The sequence below is a fragment of the Pelodiscus sinensis genome, chromosome 3 (genome assembly GCF_049634645.1).
Source record: "Pelodiscus sinensis isolate JC-2024 chromosome 3, ASM4963464v1, whole genome shotgun sequence".
Taxonomy (NCBI): domain Eukaryota; kingdom Metazoa; phylum Chordata; order Testudines; family Trionychidae; genus Pelodiscus; species Pelodiscus sinensis.
In genome coordinates this window covers 195,721,515-195,739,163 of record NC_134713.1, presented here as the reverse complement: position 1 = coordinate 195,739,163, position 17,649 = coordinate 195,721,515, and the positions used below count along the sequence as shown (strand labels likewise).

At 44.8% G+C, this 17,649-nt stretch overlaps 1 protein-coding gene across 4 annotated transcripts in view; it reads right to left on the bottom strand.

Annotated features, from left to right (window-relative positions):
- Positions 1–17,013, bottom strand: part of KIZ (kizuna centrosomal protein) — a 100,759-nt gene extending 83,746 nt beyond the window's left edge. The window contains exons 1-3 of one of the 4 annotated variants that reach the window (XM_075925798.1): positions 16,842–17,013; positions 6,451–6,513; positions 3,789–3,948 (exon numbers count right to left, since the gene is read on the bottom strand). In XM_075925798.1, coding sequence (XP_075781913.1) covers positions 3,789–3,948; positions 6,451–6,513; positions 16,842–16,936 — 318 coding nt within the window. In that variant the 5' untranslated portion in view covers positions 16,937–17,013. Of the gene's footprint in view, positions 1–1,843; positions 1,941–3,788; positions 3,949–6,450; positions 6,514–16,841 lie in introns of those variants that run through there. The other 3 variants (XM_075925795.1, XM_075925796.1, XM_025181305.2) reach the window with 3 other exon arrangements.
- Between the last annotated feature and the right edge of the window lie 636 nt (positions 17,014–17,649).

Genomic DNA, 17,649 nt, shown 5'->3' with positions numbered 1-17,649 from the left:
TTAATCCCAACTCTTGCCAGGGGGGCACATCAAGCACTTGTATAGGGAACATAAAATAATCCAGAAAGGCCTTTCCTCACAGGTATTTATTTTACACAGTTATTTGCTCTTCTGGCACAATCCTTCTGTACGGTCAAATTGACTTGAGACAGCTGTTCAAAATCACCTTGATTTCCATGGACAAGTTTAAGAAAACTAAATGAACTGTGGGACTCATATGGTACCTCCTGATGAAGGACTTGGGAAGAGAGCCAGATTACAGTATTATGTTTTCTAACATTTGCATTGTGCATAATTTCTTCCTTTCTCCCTTTCTTGCCTCCTCTCCTATTCTCATTTATCATTTCACACTTTTTCCTTTCTATTTTCTTCTGTTTATGTTCACACACTCTCTTTGTTCCTCAGGGAGGCTTACCTAATTTCTCTCTTCCCAACACGTACGGGTTTCTCAGCTATGTTTTTTCCTACCACTATCCAGTTTCACTCCCTTCCTAGATCTCAGTCTATCCAGACTCTTTCCTTAGGACTTCTACAGGAGCTGCTGACTCAGCACTACTTCTTAAAAAAAAAAAAAAAAAAAAATCGGGATACTTAGGTTCTGAAATACAGATACTGTACACATTCTTAAATTAAAAAAAAACACTTTGGCCTTTGCAACCAATATCATCTGAGATATTCTTGGATCAGACTGTGTACATTCCTGAACACTAGAGAAATCATTACATTTGAAAATTTTGCTCTTCTGTTTGCTGTCAGAAAGCTACATTTTGAAAAGGTAGAGTAATTGCAGCTTAGTAGGATGAGATTAAAACGTAATCACTGTGTCAATATTAGGCGACTAGGCCTGTTCAAAATGTTTCCATCTAAACTGTTTTTCAAACACAAAACTGAGTATTTGATTAACAAAACTTTTCACAGAAAGTTTCTACTTTCCACAGACAAGCTTTTCTTTTATTTAAAACAAAAAACAAAACAAAAACCACACAACCAAAAACATTCCATTTTTTCCCCACAAAAAGTCAAAGTTTTTCCATTAAAAAAAAAAATTGACCAGACTAGTAATTATGATGAAGATGTATTAGTACAGCCTTGGCTGGTGTCACATAAGCATTGCTTAATAAATCAACTACAATCAAAGTATTATTTTTTAACCAAAGATCGTTATTAGACTGTAACTTTTCTAAATTGCTCATTAGTGGGTATTAAGACCATGTGTAAGAAACTTTACATATTAAACAACATATTTCAAGTGCAAGGATTGTTAAATCCATTGGCTCATTTAGTGTAGACAGGAAAGTGCTTCAGTTACAAAATTACTGTTTTTTAAAAACAGAACACCCTCCATTATATATACATAGATAAAACGTTATCTGTCTGCACATGAGCTATGTTGTTTGACAGCTCTGATCTATTTTATTACAAATATTTAAATTAAAAAGTAAACAAATATTCATTCAGCAGTTACTGCTTCTTTCCAGCTGGGCACAAGATGAATTATCATTACTTTTACTAAAATAACAATGAACTCTTAATCATTCAATCTAGAGTGAATATTAAAAAAAAAAAAAAAGCACAATTACAATAAAAAATTGGGGAAAAGGACCACCAAAACTACCCAAATCACCTGGACTACATAGGAAAAAGTAAAAATCAACTTGACTTTGTGAATGGAGGAGATTTGGGATTAGGGCAGTCAGATGGGTTCATTACATTTTTATTTAAATGTAGAAAAGATTACGGAGATTCTGGAGCTTACGTACAACTGATCCTTCTTTCTCAAAATACTCAGAGTAAGTATGAAGCGTTATTCTTGTTCTTAACGAACATAAATTTTCTTCCTTACCATAAAAACTTTAGAGTCAGAGGGGTTGTGTGTCCATTACTTCCATATCACCTTGGGACACAGCTACTACATCATGCAAGACAGCAACCCACATTTCCGATAGTTATCATATCTGCCTTTCCAACATTAACAGCAAGATCCCATTCCTATGGTAGCAAACAAAATCGATCTTTCTAATGATAGACAGAGACTAGGAAGCAACACATTAATGAGAGTAGGTTATACCATGTCACTGGCCAGTATAAGGAGGAAGAAAAAACTATTTTGTTTTGTACATTACATATAAAATGCCTTTTTTTTATTTAAATTAAAAAATGAAACAGGCTTAAGTGCTTATTTCACAATCTCCTTCATACTAAGAAAACGTCTCTCTTCATAAAACTGAGATAATTTGATTATATTCAATGAGATCGGCAATGAGGTTATTTTGTATAACTAGGGCTTCCATCATAGCTGATAAGGGGTGTGACTGGGGAGAGAGAGGGAGCTATCAGATTTCTTTTGGAGTCTGCATCAAAGCAACCAGCACAGATGAGCCTAAAAGTATAAATTCTACTAGTTTCTGGTCCCATTTAATCAGCTCATTTGGTGCTAAAATATTCCTAGCAGTTCACTTTCTGTCTTTATCCAAAGTACATGACATAAAACATCCCATGGGGCTATTCCACTAAATTTATCACTGCTAAAGCAAAGTTGATAGTTCTTCTCAATTTTGGAAAACGTATAGTTCCCCTAAATCTCCAGTTGCCAACTTTCCCAACCGGCTGTACTCAATGTCATTCATGGCAATGGTGTTTGGGTCCGTCCAGTCCAGCAGCATTGGCAATTCTATCTGAATCAGATTTCTCTGTTGGTGCACCTGCCATCAAAACATTAGCACGGAACTGGCTTTTAATTAAAAAAATTATGGCTTTATAACCAAGAGAAACGAAGCGTGCAAATAAACTGTAGAGCTAATCTGAGGTCACAAGTAATCCTGTTGCTGAATAATTAACTGATAAATCAGCAGCAGTTAAAAAAAAGGCTGGAAAAGGCTGAACTACCTCTAACGTAACCCTCATCGGTGGTCAAAGGCAGGTCTACACTATTGCCTTATATCGGTACAACTACATTACTCACGGCTGTGAAAAATGCACCCTCCTGAACAACGGAGTTATACCAACCTAACCCCCTGTGTAGACAGTGCTACGTTGATAAGAGCTTCTCCCCTCAACAAAGCTACCCTTTCTCAGGGAGGTAGATGAACTACACCAATGCTACTGCGGTGCAGCTACACTGCTGTACATGAAGACAAGCCCTTAGAACTCTTCAGATGGCATTAGCAGAGGGAATACAGAGGAGGAAGAGGGAAAGCGATGAGCATTCCAAGATCACCTTCCAGGTGGCTTCATTACATCTTTTTAATTTTGCTAAGTCATTTGTAACCAAACATTGTTATATGTTGACAAAAAGTACTGAGTTGAAAAAACTACTGAAAACAATAAACTCTTAAAGAAATCATTAGGAAAATTCCACATAACCCTCCTAGAGTCCTGATTTAACTAATCATGGAACACCAGTGTATACTTGGTTAATTGTTCTCATGCCAACAATTAACCATAATATTACTCAAAACACAGGGTGCCATCCTACAAGGTGCTTAGCAGCCTCAATTCCCCTTTGCTTCCAAGGGATTTGAGAGCACTTGGCATCTCACAAGCGACACTCGGCTCTTCACAGAGCTAAACCCACCAGCATTACTAATGACCCATTTGTCTCCAACGTCACGTTAGCTCATTTCAGTTTTCCCTATTCCCAAAGAGACAAATATCAAGCATTGCAAACACATGTTACTAGGATTCAACAGACATCTGAAATCTTGATGTGCATAACATCTTGCCAAAGTCAACCTAGTTTCCCCTACATTATTACAGCTGTTGGATTATGGTATTTAAACAAGTATTACCTTCAATGTCTGAAGTGCCTCTGAACTTGTAAAAGTCCTAATTCGAGCTTCAATACAATCAAACTCCTTTAAAAATTCTTGGTTTCGCAACACAGCATTTTTTTGTCGTTCACATATTTCTTTCATGTATTTTTTGAGTTTTACAAAGTTCCTTTTTGCTCTATAGAGGGAAAATAACCCTTTTTATTATGCAAAATGAAACCAGACTTGTAACAATTTGCATCAGTTTATTAATAGGAGAAAGATTTAAGACAGTGTTACAGTATTCAATATTATTCTTTTTCCCTAAAAGACTAATTATAGATATGAACAATTTATTTAAAGCTATATTATAAACAACAAGATAAGAATGGTCAAACCAAAGTCCAGCTAGCCCACTATCCTGTCTGTTGACAGTGGCCAATACCAGATGTCCAAGAGGCAACAAAGAGAACAGTTAATCAACAAGCAATCCATCCTTTGCCTCCCTCTCCCAGTCTCTGGCAAACTGAGGCCTGGGACAGCATCCCTGCCTATCTTGGCTAATAGCCAATGATGGACACATCTTCCATGAATTTATCTAGTTCTTTTTTTTATTTGGCTTTCACAACATCCTCTAGCAAAGAGTTCCACAGGTTGACTCTGCATTGTGTGAATACTTTCTTGTATTTGCTTGCTACACCTAAATAACTTAGATTTAAATTTGATTGTAAAATATCTGAAAAGGTGAGGGAAAATATATATACAGGTTGAACCTCTCTAATCTGGCAACATCCGTGGGCTAGCATGATTTTGGTTAACCAAATGTCCACTTATGGGTGAGGCCAAGTTTCAAATGGTCCCATAAAGTTTGTTTACAGCTCCCCATCCTGGCTCTGTGTTCTCTGCTGTTATTTACCTCTAATTTACAGAGGTAAATATTGATGTTCTGTGATTCGGCAAATTGTCTGGTTTGGCACTGGTCAGGTCCCAAGGGTGCAGAACTAGAGAAGTTCAACCTGTACTGAGTTATTCACTCCTTCTGTCTGTCCCTCTCTCTCTCTTTTTAATCAGCCTGTGGTTTCTCTTAGAACACTGGCAGTTTGGCAGACTTAATTTTGCTGTCTATATGACAATTGTTCAACAATGGCTTAAATCTCATCAACAACAAAAAAAGGCAGAGTCAACAAACGTAAGAGAACTGGGTCAAAACACCTTTGGCCCTCAGTGCTTCCATCTCTAGGTATGTCTCTTGTTCTCAGAAAGTCATAAATCTCTTGATAGAGTTACTCCCTTGAAGCCTCAAACTCTTCTACCTTTTCTTCCTCTCTCTTAATACTTCAGCTTGCTCACATTAGCTACCATTGCTGAGGGTATGTCTCCCCATAACTGACATTTTTCACAGCTGACTCAGGGCAGGACTGGTTTTACAGTCTCTACAGCACCTTTTAGTTTACAGTGCTGGCAGTATATACTGTAGAAAGAATATTCTCTTGTTGATGTCTATGGGTTAATTATATTTACTTTAATAGGATTTATTCACACACATATCATGGAAATAATCAGAATTTTGGAAAAACTGAACATTGGGACAGTTTTGTATGTTTTTATGGGACATGTAAAATATCATCCTTTCTTTCAGTTATCATAAAAGGCTGCACTTTATGTCCAGAATGGTAAACTTCTTTGATAATGGTCTAAAGCTTCCTCATATGAATTACATAGCCACGGTCTTGCAGAAAGAAAGTCTAACAAAGTCATGCACTAACAACAAAGTTTCAGCAATAATACAGCATAAGGAAATAGTTCCATTTCTTTAGACACTCACAGCATTTTTCATTGTTACAGGCAGTCCCCGGGTTACGTACAAGATAGGGACTGTAGGTTTGTTCTTAACTTGAATTTGTATGTAAGTCGGAACTGGTACATATTGTAGGGGAAACTCTCGCCAAACATTTTTTTTAGTTTTGGATAGCATAGGGAAAGGTTAACTCCCCTCTAATGTTTGTTTTGCTGTCTGTTCCCCTGTTCAGAAGATTTCACATCTATTTCTGTCCCTGTGACAAACTCAGGACTAAAGGAGTAACTCATCAAATACCAAACAGCACTGCACCATGCTTTGAGCTAATAGCTTTATTTCCACACACCACCCAGGGTTCTAGGAGGAGGGTCCTTTTTTTGCTAACACAATGAGGCCAGCACTTACTTTGTTTTGGTGGAGTCTTTGTTTGCCCAGGGAGCCCAGCATGTATAGGGGGAGAAGGGGCGGAGAGGCTGCTTTTGTCTGCTGTTCGGCAGCCTGTTGCTCAGGGGAGGGGGCAGCCTGTTGCTGGCAGGGGGGTGGGGGGGGGGCAGCGGGCGTGGGGAGGCACTTTTCCTCTGCCCGGCAGCTCTGCGGGACCCCAGTCGGAGCCGGCCGGAGGAGGAGGAGGATTCTAGGACCCAGGTGAGCGAGCCCCGGGAATGCTGCTGCGCATGTGCGGGAGTTGCCTCACCCCGTTCGTATCTAGGGATCCGACGTTAGTCGGATCCACGTAAGTCGGGGACTGCCTGTACTACTATTGTACAAACATTTAATAAGTGAATATTAAAAATTCTCTTAAAAGCTGACAAACTTTACAATAATATTTCAAAAGCATTTTGTGATCTGTACATTGTCCTAACAAAAATTAAAATATGCATAAATAGTATTTAATAGGCTTACATGTAGGTATCAGATTTCCTGTACTCAAACAATTTTCTTTCCAATTCCAGCCTCTTTGTTTCACTAAAGAAAAAAAAAGAAAGGAGATACAGAATGATCAACCCCTTGTTCAAATGTACAAATTAAGTTGCCAAAGAGTAAATAAAACACAGTCTTAAATTCTTTGGGGCAGGGACCAACATTTTTGTTACACGTTCGTACAGTGCCTATTACAGTGGCCCATGACTGCAGCTTGACCTTAGTGGAATTGCTGACAGTTTTTCTCTTGAGAATACAGAATTAATACTGGAAATGCTTTCTAGTCAAATTAACAGTTAAATAGATAAGCTTCTTTTTTTCTAGATGATAGCAGTGGAAAATTTACATTGCATTTAATTTCTTTGTAAGAAAGTGTTCGTCTACACCACATGGCTACTTCGCAATAAGCTATTCTGGAATAGTTATTCCAAAATAGCACATCTACACTGCAAGGAAGCCTAAGAATTAGTCAGAGGCAGGCTTCCCTAATGTAAATGTGCTATCTCGATTTAGAGCCCAAGGAGGCACTGAGGAGGAATAACTTAGCCCCTCACCAGGGCCATTCTATTTCGAAATAGAAGCAGTGGAGTATCTACACACACCTTATTTCGAAATAGCTATTTCCAAATAGGTGTTATTCCTTGTCGAATGAGGTTTACAGATTTTGGAATAAGCCATCCGTTATTTTGAAATTATTTCGAAATAACGGAATGGCTGTGTAGAAGCTCACATTGTTATTTCAAAATAACGCTAGTTATCTCAAAATAATGATGCAGTGTAGACGCACCCAAAGAGATCAACCAATCATAGGGCTCTGCTGGGCCTATCATGGTACATTATCCTTCTGAAGTCAGAGCCCCACAGAAGGGCTTCCAAAACTGGTGACCGAACAAATATATTAAGCAAATACATTTTTGTGATAGTAATCACAAAAGTAGCCGCCTTGAATATTGTAAATAGAAAGGTGGGGTAAAAAAATTTAAATAAATAAATAAATAAATAAATAACTAGTAATCAATTTGCAAAGTTGTAACCACTAAGTCAGCAGTGTTACATGTTTGATGGCGGGCGAAAAGGTTTCTCCCAATTTGTGCATGAACAATAGTATACAGTTAAAGAAGTTATGGGAGACAGTGGATACCACTATACAATAGAACCTCAGTTAGAAACAGGTTGCAACTGGAGGTTGTTCTTAACTCTGAAACGTTCATAACACAACAAAATGTTATGGCTGTTCTTTCAAAAGCCTACAACCGAGCAGCTTTACACAGCTTTGAAACTTGAAAATAAGAAAAATGCCACTTTCCCTTTGTGTGTTAGTAGTTTAACACAATACTACAGTGTATTTGCATTTATTTTTTGTCTCTGCTGCTGCCTCATTGCATACTACTGGTTCCAAATGTGGTGTGTGACTGATTGGTCAGCTCATAACTCTGAGGTACTATTGGATACAAATTAGGAATCCAAAAATACTTTATAAATCTTAATATGTTTGAATTTTCTAATCTTCAATGTTCCTTCAAAAGTATTCAAACCAGAACAGAACTAGCAAATTACAAAGGTATCACTGAAAAGATAGTGAATTGGCAGCCTTAACTATGATGCTCATGGTTGTATGAAAATAAGTGCAACTATGAAGAACCACGGATGGGAGCAGACACATGCAGAACGACAGGAAACAGCTGATAGGCATGACATGAAGGCAAGTCTCCAAGCTGCCTATGGCCCAAAATCCAGCGGTACAGCCCAACCTCGCAGCAAATGATAATCAGTTGCTCACACATAAAGGTGCTATTCTCTCTCACTAGGCAGAGCACTTTGGTAGTCTCCTGAACAGTCAGCCCACAAAGCCATTCACTCACTTTCCACAGCACTGTATCCTGGAGGAGCTGTCGAGGAACCCTTCTATAGCTGAGGTTACCAACGACATCAAGCTATCCACCGACAAGTCTGCAGGCCCTGAGGATATTGCATCTGAAGTGTACAAATGTGGACATGCCCATCTGGGTCAAGAAACTCATCAGCCTTTTCAAGGCTTTCTGGGGGTAGAGGTACCCTGTCCAACCATACATAGGAAAGGGAAGCAAATGCTGCAGAATCTCCTGGCTGTCTATAGTAAGGAGGATCCTTACAAGGTGTGTGCTCATCAGGCTCGCTTCTCACCCAATAGACTCAGCGCCGCTAGAGTCACAGTGCGGTTTTCATGCTGGCCATAGCACCATGGACAAGATGTTTGCAGCCCAAGAAGTACAAGCGAAGGCTTGTGAACTGAACAAAGTCCTGTATATAGTATTTGTTGAGGATATCCATTTTCCCGGATCCCACTTGGGTTTCCCACCACTTACAACTGACCACACAGAAGATTGACTTCTAGCTGAAAAAATGAGTAAGTCAACCTGAGGCTTCCCTTTGGCTCACTCAGATTCACAGTATGTAGCACTGCCAAGTCTTCACAATACTGTAGAATATTTTCTTTACTAGACAAGACTAGTCCTCCAGAGCATTCTACCAGTGAGTCCAGAGAAATCATTTTCAAGCCAAACAGAATCTTCAGGTTCTAGACAGGAAGGATGATCACGTGGCTAGTGTGCAAATCTAATACTGAAGAGAGATCTAGATTCAATTCCCTCTTCTGCCACAGACTTCCTATGGACTCTTGGGCAAATCATTTAAGGCTTGTCTAGACACACAGTTCATGGCAAGCTGGGAAGTAAATCTACACCACCCCAGCCTGCCATGCAAGTGTTTAGGTTGCTCACTAAAAGTTCCCAGATTCACTTGAATTGACTCCCGTTTCAAAGTGGGATAAGTCAAAGAGCACTAGGGAGCTTTCAATGTGCCCTAATAGGATCCACATGGACACACCATGTAGCAAGCTAGGTCAAGGTAGATGTACACCCTTCCATGCTGCAAACTAAGTCTGCAAACAGACTAGCCCTTAAATTCACTGACTAAAGTCTCCACCTATAGAGCAAGGATATCAGTAGAGGCTGAACCACTCTAGTTCGGCACTCTCTGATCCGGCAACATCCAGCTAACTAAAATAATGCCGGACCACGGATGTCCACTTATGGGTGTGGTCAAGTTTCCTGCAGTCCCATAAAGTTTATTTACAGCCCCCAGTCTTGGCTCTCAGTGTCCTTCATTCATTTGAAGAAGTGGGTCATGCACGCGAAAGCTCATGATATTATCTACATTTTTTGTTAGTCTCTAAAGTGCTGCAGGACCATTTGTAGTTTAAGTGTTCTGTACTGTTATTTACCTCAAATTTACTCCTAAATGTCTTCTAAGAGCCCAGTAAGCAGTGGAAGTGTTGGTAATGCTGCTAAACAATACTGTCCTCCCATGGTCTGGCACATTCTCTCGATTGGCACCAGTCAAGTCTCAAGGGTGCCAAACTACAGAGGTGCAACTCGTACTTCCCCTATTTCATAGTGTTGCAAGGACAAGCACTTAGAAGATTGTGAGTTGCTCCCAAATAACAGTAGAGAATGCCACAGAAGTATGATAGATCAGTTTGTTTTACAGTTCCCTAGTCTGCCATCCTGACACTGACTAATAAGTGTTTCCCAACCAAAGTAGCATCAAAGCTTACTACTGCAGGGCTGCTTGGGTGAGCCATTTTAGGGAGCGTTGAAGTGAATGACACAAGACTGAGCTGAACTCCATCTGAAAAACTAAATTCTTGATGCCTTAAAGTTGTAATCTCCTCATACGACTCTCAAATAAGGCAAAAAACCTTACATTAGGCAAAAAAATTGATTACATTTAAAGTGTGATTTCTACAGAACCATGGAAGTTAACGTTCTCTAGGGGTGCATCTACACTGCACTCATAGGTCGAAATAAGATACACAATTTGAGCTACACAAATTGCATGTCTTATTTTGATCTAAGTTTGAAATAAACTGCTATTCCGAAGCATTCCTTAATCCTCGTGGAACAAGGTTACAAGGACATCGGAATAGCGAGCCCGTTGTTTCAAAATCTATTTCGAAATAATGGGCTGGATTAAAAGATATGGAATAGCTATTTTGGGATACCTCTAGTATCCCAAAATAGCACCACAGTCTAGATGTACCCAATGAAAGCAGTTGAGACGTAAGGGAGGCAATGAATTGCTGAGACAGTATCTCTGTTCTCTTTCTCCATTCCAAGAAATTCGTTATTGTCAAAATCTCGTTCAGCCAACTGTTCTTCTGCATGCATGAGTGAATTGGGCCAGCTAATTAAAGCATGTTCTCCAAAACTGTGTATGCCTAGCACATGCAAATATCTGTTTAAAAGGAACAATAATTCGTAGATGTGTAGTTTTGAAATCCTGTTGTAGAGGACATTTAAATATTTTCCCCATATGCTACATACAGCACTTAAGTTATTGACTTGATCTTCACACCTCTCATATACAAAGATTCTGATCCTAATTAACAGTCATGAAAAATTATTTAAGTGTTTAAGCACAACATGCTCAGAACTGGACATAACACAGACAGCCGTCCATCCTCCAATAAGTTCACTAGACACCAAGGACTTGTCTCTTCTCTGCCTCGCATGTCGTGTAACAATTAACACCTGTGCATAGTGACTTACACAAATGGTAACATTTTATATCACGTTAACTCCAATTGACATTACTATACAAGCTGCGGGGTCTAGGAGATCAAGGACCAGACAAAACAGTTCAAAATATAATCTCTATACATTCAACAATAATGCACACTCAAACACTGGGGGGTAGGGAGGGCAGGAATCTTGATGCAACTAGTGGATTTGTATTGTACGGTCAAGTCTTACTGGCTTATTTTCGAAACGTCTCACAAAGAATGTGATTTGAGGAGGGATTTAAAGGAAGAAAAGGAAGGTCCCTTAGAACACCTTTCTTCCTCAACAAACACAAGACGGGGGGGGACATAACCAGGCAGCTGACGCCTTTCATGCACATCTCTTCTTAATACTGTCCCACTATTATGTTAGAGCACAAAACACTGAAGGCAAGGATTCTCAAACTGGTTTTTTCACAGACCACATGAAAACGGCTGAGGGTTTTGGTGAACCCCTTCATTATCTTTCCAAGGGTCTCCCCCTTTGCAGCAGCTTGGGACCAAAGGGCGGGGCCTCCCCTGCAGCTACCAGGCTGGGCTGGAAAGGAGGGGCTGTGTCTCCCCAGCAGCTAGAGCCTTGGAGCTGGGGAAAATTGACTCTTCCTGTGTCTCTGCACATCTCAAATTCCCCCCAACTCCCTAGTCTCACCCTACTGCCTTCCACCTACCTCCTACTTTCCCCCCAATCTCACCCCATTGGCCCCTCCCACCTGCTCTATTCCTCCCAAGGTCATCGCCTCACCTTACATATGCATCATCTGTAGGCTCCAGGCACCTGCACAGCTGCACTGAGCAGCGCTTCTCGGTTTGGTGTGTCTGCTGAGGCACACACCTTCAAGGGGACTCTCCATGGCCCACCTCCATCCCTGGAACTCGCAGGCCACTGGTGGTAAGCAGACTAAAGTCTGAGAACCTCTGACCGAGCAAGAATATAAGCAGCTACAGGATGCTGCAAAGCTGTCAGATGATTTAGATGCACTGTGAGCACTCCGTGAACTTATACGTTTATGGTCAAGTTTTCAAAAGCACCTGTTGCAATTGGTGATGGGTGATGCACTCCATTTAACTGGTGGGGGCTGCAGCAGCTTCCTGCTCACCATGGGCAAGGAGCTGCTCCATCCCCACAACGCTCACCATGATCAGGGGCTGCTCTGGGCATCTGGAGCAGCCTGTCTGTGGTGGGCTGGGGGGAGGTCGCAAGCAAGGACTTCCCCAGCCAGGCTGAAGCAGCCCCTGCCTGCAACAGGGGGCTACTGCAACCCAGCTGCGATGGTGGTGAGGATGCTCCAGCCCCACTGGACTGGAATGCCCCCCTTAATTGGTTAACCCCACATTTCTCAAACTGTGGGTCTCGACCCCCTGGGGGGGGGTCGCAGCAACTTAGAGGGGGGTCATGGTATCACAAAGCTTGAGAACACCTGGGTTAACCAATTAAACAGGATTTTACATCCCTAATTGGGACTTAAGCTCTTGTATCACTGTGGTGTTTTTGAAATATTTAGCCCTTCCATAGTGAGAAAAATCCTCAGATTCTACACGTTTTTTAAACTACCGCTTAAATCACCACAAAATTTTGAAGTGACCCATGTTCACATACGACCAACAAAGACAATGTTATAGTTGCTTTTGCAGCAGCAAGCTAATATACCTACTGGTATTTGTACTATTGACAACCCCAGCACAAACACAACATGCTCATTTAATTTTATTTAGAAATAGGGAGAGAGAGTGAGTCAATCAAATGGAGCAGGCCCATGGATTACTTGTTTTAGACATCCCGTTAAAACAAAGCTAATAGAACGGTTCAGACATATATCCCCGAGTCTGGCGAAGATACGGTTGGCACAAGTCCTGAAGTGGAGACAGAAGTGATACTGTCACCTCTCTGTTCCTGATGCGGGTGAGGGGGGACACTTAACATAGCTTTAAATTACAGCAGCTGGTGTGACACTATCGTAAGGTGGTTTCAATGAGAAAGGATCACCAGCACAACACTTTTCCAGCCATATTCTCTGCAGCAGCCATGGGGTCAGGGAGAGACTGTAAGAAGCAGATGGCATGAAGCCAGCTCTCTCTCAGCTACAGCCACCTGGGGTTTCCCCTATGCAAGAGGAATCACCACCTGGCTTCAAGCCAGCTTTCTAGCCTTCTTTTGCCCTCCAGAGCCATGCTAAGAGGAAGGCACTAGGCCAAGTACCTGGTCCATGGCTTGTAATCTTTACATAAATATTGTACTAGAAACAATAGGTGGGGAAAATGTTACATTAACAGTATATTAAGGCCATGATGAGCTAGCTACAAGAAAATAATGGCTCCTGGGTAGCTTTTGCATTACCACCAAGATCTTGGGTAGGTGGATTTTGAAGGACGATGCACTAACCAATTGTACTATCGGAGCTGCCTAGCCACAAACGCTTTCTAATTTAAGCAAATTATATCCAGTCTGACTCTGCTGCCTACATGAACATCTCCACTGTGCTTTAAAATGTATTCAACTAGAGAGCCTTAACAAGATTCTTCTTCATTAGGAGTCAGATTTATAAAGTCTCCCCCCTCTAGGCTTCGTAAGCTGGTGCATGGGATTGCAGCACCTCTCAGGTTTCACCAGGCCATGCCTCTGTCATGACAGATGAGCAGCTGAGCCAAATCTGAGTGAGGTATTCGGATGCCTGAGACTGCAGATGAATGCCTACTAGGTGCTTTTCACACTCCCATCTGCATCTTTAGGAGCCTAACTACCTTTAAAAATCTGGCCCTAAAGGGGCCTTGGAAATACAGTTAGGCCCAGCCTCACTCCACGCTGGCCAGAATTAGAGTTCAGGTGCTGGGGAAGAAGGCACATATATTTAAGGGTAAGTCACAAAAAGACAGATGTAAACTTGGTGGGTTGCCTTAGGCATAAATTGCAGCACACAGTTCTACATCAGTGGGACTCTGTGCCCTCAAGGGACCTTTTTATTTCAGACTCAGGCTAGGCTATGGCAGGAAGACCTCTCCAGCCCCGCTGCTGTGGAGTAGCCCCCACGTCAGTCTGTTAACTGGTTAAACATCAAAAACTCCTTCTTGTGTCAGGACCCCTACAATTACAACACTGTGGAATTTCTGATTTACATAACTGAAAACATGCCATTTATAATTTTAAAAATCCTATGACTGTGACATTGACTGAAATGGACCGTGAATTTGGTAAGACCCTAATTATGTACCTTCAAGGTGTAACATGCTGTGCACCCAGAAACAGAGGCCACCTAAAATCACTAATCTTTTTAAAATGTAACCTTTTAATTATAATTACTTTGTTAAAGAAGCATGCATAAGGGCCAAGTCAAAGTGCTGCCTGCTCCACTTGAAAAGCTCCAAATAAAAGCAACAGATCAAAAGTTATTATAGACATTATTCATAATCCCACCCTACACATCACAAAAGTGAGGTGTTAAAGAAGCTAAATAATTAAGAAGTTTAACAACACACACACACACACTTCACCTACAAACAGCAACATATAACTACCTGAAATAAAATAATAAAACAAAAGGAAGTGGCAGACGTATCATCCTTTGAGTCATTTAAAGCAACTTACATAACTTAGACTAAATACAGTTCTGTTTAAAAAAAAGTTTTAAATATCCCTAATAACAGGAATTGATTAGTGACACTCCCCCTACCCATTTTTCAGCTGAGGACATTTTACGTTTGCATTTAGAAGTTCTCCTGTTGTGTGGGCAACAAACACTGTGCTAAAGTTTACCAAATGTGGCAGCATTACTTAGAGCAGTTGCTTTCAGATCTTTTTGGAATGCTCTCACTAACTCACAGACTTTTTCTTAGGTCCTGGCTCTGAAACTTGCTTGATGTTCATAGAGCCTTGCAAATCCTTGGATATCCCCTTTATATCTGCAAGTATCCACATATGAGGTTGTGGATGTGGATATATGCTCAGTTCATTTTTGCTGATATAGATGTAGATACAAAATGTTCTATCCATACAGGGCTCTATTCATAGACAGACCCCTGTGTCTATGCTGTATCCTACTGACTTGAGTGAGGCTCCACACTGGTATTTTATTCAAGTAAAGTGATAAGCAACCAATATTCTGGCATGTTAACTTATCTTACAGAAAGAGGCAAATTCCCAGAACTGGAACATGGCTGTGGGATCCACCACACAGAACAAGCTACCTAATAGGAGCCAAAGACAACACCCTCCTGAACTCTCATTCCCAATTCTCCATCCTCCCAGGAATAACCACAGTCCTTGGTTATATAAAGACATAACATTGGGACAGTATTAAGATAACACAAACATAAAGTGGCTTTAGTGCATCTGAGGCCAATGACTTGGTTATGATCTATTTAGTTGCATTGTTGTTACTTTCCACTCTGCACTTCCTATTTATTAGGGCCAGCTTGGGAGTGAAAGGAGCCTGTAGAAGGAGGAATCAGAAGGAGATAGGAGCTAGAAGCCTACAAGAGTGTGTGAACTTAAGTAAACTGACAAAGGGAGGCTGGAGGCGGGGGACAAACAAAACGGACTGGAACTGGGCTGGAAGGGACAGAGTAGAGAGGTGAGCAATTGAGGAGGAAAGAGGAACAGACAGATGGGAGTCAGGGGGAAGGAAGGACAGACGGGGGGGGGGGTTCAGGACAGACGGGGAGCACAGGATGGGAAGACAGGGGCCGGGGGAAGGACGGGCAGACAGGGGGAGAGACTCAGAACAGGCAGCCAAGGGGCCGGGGGCCGCAGGACAGACAGGGGACGGGCGGACAGACAGACACGGGGGCAGAGAAAGGACGGACAGACGAGGCGGGGGGGGACAGACAGGGGACGAGGCGGGGGCGGATTGCGGAGGGGGCCGGGGGCCGGACGGGGGGGGGCTCAGGACGGACGGGGGGGGACCGGGGGCCGGGCAGACGAGGGGGGGGGACGGACATGGGGGGGTCGCGGAGGGGGCCAGGCAGACGGGGGGGGGTCGCGGAGGGAGCCGGGGCCGGGCAGATGAGGGGGGGACGGACACGGGGGGGTCGCGGAGGGGGCCGGGCAGACGGGGGGGGGACGGACACGGGGGGGTCGCGGAGGGGGCCGGGCAGACGAGGGGGGACGGACACGGGGGGGTCGCGGAGGGGGCCGGGCAGACGGGGGGGGGACGGACACGGGGGGGTCGCGGAGGGGGCCGGGCAGACGAGGGGGGACGGACACGGAGAGGTCGCGGGGGGGGCCGGGCAGACGGGGGGGGGACGGACACGGGGGGGTCGCGGAGGGGGCCGGGCAGACGAGGGGGGGACGGACACGGGGGGGTCGCGGAGGGGGCCGGGCAGACGAGGGGGGGACGGACACGGGGGGGTCGCGGAGGGGGCCAGGCAGACGGGGGGGGGGTCGCGGAGGGAGCCGGGGCCGGGCAGATGAGGGGGGGACGGACACGGGGGGGTCGCGGAGGGGGCCGGGCAGACGGGGGGGGACGGACACGGGGGGGTCGCGGAGGGGGCCGGGCAGACGGGGGGGGACGGACACGGGGGGGTCGCGGAGGGGGCCGGGCAGACGAGGGGGGGACGGACACGGGGGGGTCGCGGAGGGGGCCGGGCAGACGGGGGGGGACGGACACGGGGGGGTCGCGGAGGGGGCCGGGCAGACGAGGGGGGGACGGACACGGGGGGGTCGCGGGGGGGGCCGGGCAGACGGGGGGGGGCGGACACGGGGGGGTCGCGGAGGGGGCCGGGCAGACGGGGGGGGGGCCGAGGGGCCGCGGACTCGCTAGGCCTGGGCCGGGGCCCTCACCTGTCCCGGAGCCGCAGCTGGAGGCTGCCCAGGGTCGCGGCGGGCTGAGGGCGCCGGGCTCCCCCCGCGGCGCCGGGCCCGGGCGCCCCGCACATGCCGCGCTGTTTACACCGGTGTCCTAAGCGACGGCTCCCACCATGCACCGCGCCCGAGCGGACCCGGAAGCGCTGGGCAGGAGGCGGGGCCTCGCGCGTAGGCCCGCCAGGGAGGGGGGCGCGCGGCCCAAGCCCCGCCCCCTGCTGGCGGCGGCGGGGAGCTCACCCCAAACCCCGCCCCTCACTTGGGCCATAAGCCCCGCCCCCTGCTGCTGGCCAGGGGGCGGGGCCCGGTCCCCAGACAGGCCTTAGTGAGCTGGCACCAGGCGCTGGCCTGAGCCCTCCCTGGCCCTGGCTTGTAGCTGCTGGAGGAAAGGCAGGGACCCCCCCATGCGCTTCCTCCCAGCCCAGCGCTGTGGCCCCCGGCCCGGCCCGGTTCCTGGTCCCCGCCGTGGGACTGCAAACCAGAATCTCGGCGTCCCTTAACAAATAAACCAGTCTGCTTCCAAAAGCTGGGCCATGTGACAGGCGCGGGTCACACGCAGTAACCTTTGCAGGAGTCTGCAGACAGCTTGGTAGCCAAGCGCAGAGAGGGTGACCTGCCCACTCGCCATTAGTCAGTGCTCTGTGTGCCCCTGCCTTCCCCACAACTCCCAATTGATTGGCTCAGATTACGCTGTGCGCCCTGTAGGTACTATTCCAAGAAACCCACACTCAAGGCCTCAAAGAGTGCAAGCTGGAATCCAGCTCCCAGTCAATCAAATGAGGAAACA